At 57.4% G+C, this 3630-nt stretch overlaps 1 protein-coding gene across 1 annotated transcript in view; it reads left to right on the top strand.

Moving 5' to 3' along the window:
- The window catches only part of PRELP (proline/arginine-rich end leucine-rich repeat protein), a gene marked incomplete at its 5' end in the record, with an annotated part of 3028 nt that extends 157 nt beyond the window's left edge, over positions 1–2871 (top strand). Inside the window, 2 exons of the mRNA XM_010183844.1 lie at positions 1–786; positions 2560–2871. Coding sequence (XP_010182146.1) covers positions 1–786; positions 2560–2738 — 965 coding nt within the window. The remainder of the gene's footprint in view (positions 787–2559) is intronic.
- Between the last annotated feature and the right edge of the window lie 759 nt (positions 2872–3630).

Genomic DNA, 3630 nt, shown 5'->3' with positions numbered 1-3630 from the left:
CACCGGGTCCCCCCTCCATCTTCCCCGACTGCCCCCGAGAATGCTACTGCCCCCCGGACTTCCCCTCTGCCCTCTACTGTGACAGCCGCAACCTGCGGAAGGTCCCCATCATCCCGTCCCGCATCCACTACCTCTACCTCCAGAACAACTTCATCGACGACCTCCCCGAGGAGTCCTTCAGGAACGCCACCGGGCTGAAATGGGTCAACCTAGACAACAACCGCATCCGGAAGGTGGACAGGCGGGTGCTGGAGAAGCTGGAAAACCTCATCTTCCTCTACATGGAGAAGAACCAGCTCAAGGAGGTGCCTGCTTTCTTGCCGCCCAACCTGGAGCAGCTGCGTCTGAGCAGGAACCAGATCTCCAAGATCCCCGCTGGGGTCTTCAACAAGCTGGAGAACCTGGTGCTCCTGGATCTGCACCACAACAAGCTAAGCGATGGGGTCTTCAACAAAAACACCTTCAAGGGACTCAAGAACCTCATGCAACTCAACCTCGCCCACAACATCCTGAGGAAAATGCCCCCCGGGGTGCCCAGCGCCATACACCAGCTCTTCCTGGACAGGAACAACATTGAGGACATCCCCAGTGACTACTTCAAGGAGTTCCCCAACCTGGCGTTCATCCGGCTCAACTACAACCAGATCTCTGACAAGGGGCTCCCCAAAAACTCCTTCAACCTCACCAACCTGCTGGTGCTGCACCTGGCCCACAACAAGCTCACCAACGTCCCTTTCATCAGTGCCAAGCTGGAGCACCTCTACCTGAACAACAACTCCATTGAAAGTGAGTCACACCGACCGGTCGGGGGGTCGTGGGCGAGCAGACGGGCTTGAGGATGGCAAGCTTTTTGTTAAAAAAGGCCATTTATCACCCAGTGGGATGTGAACTTCAGAGGGGTGGTGAGATGAGCTGGGGGCTCTTTGTAGGTGAACAAGGCGCTGAGGAGGATGGATGTGCATGTGGGGAAGGGTGACGTGAGGACCAGGGTGGTAGCTGAGGAGCAGAGGTAGCTGAGCAGAGCTAAATTCCCCCCTGTGCTACAAGGCTTTTCTGCTTCATCATCATGGGCAGCTCTTCTTTGGGGCCACCTGCCATGTAAGCGGTTCCTTCCCAGCAGGGCTCGGAAACAGGGATGTTTAAAAAGGAGAGTCTGTGCACATATTTTAAGAACAGATGCCAAACACGCAGGCAAGATGGTTAGAAATAACCCAGCTTCGCTCCCGAGCTGAGCCTCGCGGAGGAAGGAACAGGGAGAACAAGGCTGCGATGGAGGTTGCCTTGGCAAAGCAATGGCACTTTCGCACCGTTCCAGGCGAAGCAGTGCGATCTCATGGGAGAGGTGCTGGCCTGTGGAACGTGTAAACGCAGCTAGCGCATCCGAGAAGAAGGCAGAGACCCATTCCTGGCCACCCCAGATGTTTCCGCTATTAGAGGACCAGCAACCTGCTGTCCTTGCTGTTTGTGGGAAGCAAGAATGCGTCGCTCCTGCCAGAAAACCAGGAAATTTGTGCTGGGATCTTCCATTTCTGGCTGTCATGGGGTGTATGGGGGCTGTGGTGGGGTGTATGGGGGCTGCAGGACCCACCCAGGCCATTTCTCGCCTGCGACACAGCCTGGTCCCCACAAGCGATGTGCCACAAGTGCTGCCACGCTGCGGTGTTCATCGTGCGGGGATGGCGGTGTCTTTAGGTGTATGAGTGGTCCGCTGCCAAAGAGGGGCTGTAAAATCACAGAGAAGCTTTAGTGGGATGGCTCCTGCCCAAACAGGGCACTGAACATAGGCACAGTGCTCTTTGCAGGCAAACACTAACAGCGTTATGGGATGTGATGCCAGGGAGAGGGACAAAACCCTCACAAAGCCACATCCCTTCTTGCAGGGGCTTGGTTCCCAGGGAATAATGACACAGTGGTGAAAATTTGCTTCAGATGCTGCTTAATGTGCATTTTATTTAAGCACCACCAAACTGGAGCCAAAGGGGAGCTTGGGGTGTAGGTGGTGGCTGCTGCTGGCTTCATGCACACCTGGTACCCAGGTCCTGCTAGGACTTTCCATAGGGAGTTCCCCACATGGACACCATGACCCAGCTCTTTTTTTGTCTATTTTACCCAGCTTTTATAAGGTTTCAGTCCCTGGAGTTGGGTAACAACGTAAGAATCCCCAGGTTTATTTTCCATAGCGCAGACCCTGGGGTGGGGAGAAACACGTGGAAATCCAGAGGCGAGCAACGAGCCGGTTACTGACGTTATCTTCAGCGCTACGGTGCTGGGACCGTGTTTCCTTGATGTTCTTTTGAAGGATTAGGGCTGGCTCGGCAGGTTTCACGTTTGAAATAATCCCTTTTCTCTCCCAAATGACACTGCATCCCTCACCGCGCGTTGGCTGAACGTGACCTACTTCGTTTCTCAACAAAAGCGAGATTTTCTTCTCTTCTGGGAGAGGTTGGGGACTCTCCCCCTCAGCAGCAAACCAACCCCAATTTGGTGTGCAGCTCTAGCATCCCTCTTTGCCTTCCCTTTCCTCTAACCTGCCTCCCGCTTTTCCTCTGCTCCCTGCAGAAATCAACGGGACGCAGATCTGCCCCACCTCGCTGATGTCCATCCACGACTTCTCCCCCTCCGACCTGGACAGCGTCCCCCGGCTCCGGTACCTGCGGCTGGACGGGAACCTCCTGAAACCCCCCATCCCCTTGGACCTGATGATGTGTTTCCGCCTCCTGCAGTCCGTGGTTTTCTAACCCTGCGCCTCTCCCAGGACTTGGCTTTGCACAGAGACTCGACCCCCGTCGGTGTTTAATACGTGGGACCCCATTTGTGTCCCTCACCCCCGCCTCCATCCCTCTTGCCTTTCCCTTTCCTCCCCTGCAGTGGCCGTGGACACGCGTGGCATTTGCATCCTTGGGGACCACGGTCTGCAGGGCAGCAGCCACCCCAGGTTGCAGCATCAGCCCCAAGGTGGCTGCCACGCTCCCCCCATTTCCCTGCCCGTGGGCTCTGCCTTTATCCAGACCAGCCCTGGGGCTGGCTCTGTCCCCCCACTTCCACCCGGCAGAGTTTCAGGAGGTGGGGTTTGGTCCAAGCCAAAAACATCTCTGGATGGAGCTGATGAGGGAGCCCAGGGGCTGCAGAACTTGGGTCTTATCATTGCTCTGGGTGGCTGCACCCCATGAGCTTTTGATGTCCTCTGGTGGAGCAGGGATGCCCTGGGCTGCTGTGACGAGGGTGCAGGGGAGCAGGATGTGTGCAGGAAGGGCCTGGCCGGCAGGACCGGCAACGACACCTCGTGGCCAGAGCCACGGCCCAGGGACCCGGGTGAGGGACGTGCTCCTCCCACCTGGGCCCTCCCAGGGGGCTTTGGCCTTGGCTCTGCATCGCTCTCCTGGCCAAGGGTTGTGAATTTGGCAGGAGGGAGCAGGGAGGATTCCCCGCAGCGATGCGTCACGCACCCTCCTTTGCAACACCAGCCCCTCCCCAGCTTTCATCCCTCCCAGGCTCCCACCAGCAGCTTCAACCCCCAGTGCTGCATCCCACATCCTCCCAGCATCCCGCATCCTCCCAGCATCCCGCATCCTCCCACCCCCCAATGCTGCGGAGATGCTGCTGCTGCTTCCAGCCAAACCCTGCCCTCCC

This window comes from Mesitornis unicolor, unplaced genomic scaffold (genome assembly GCF_000695765.1).
Source record: "Mesitornis unicolor isolate BGI_N332 unplaced genomic scaffold, ASM69576v1 scaffold31694, whole genome shotgun sequence".
Classification (NCBI taxonomy): domain Eukaryota; kingdom Metazoa; phylum Chordata; class Aves; order Mesitornithiformes; family Mesitornithidae; genus Mesitornis; species Mesitornis unicolor.
The sequence above is the reverse complement of the archived record's forward strand: the minus strand, read 5'-3'. Positions and strand labels throughout refer to the sequence as shown.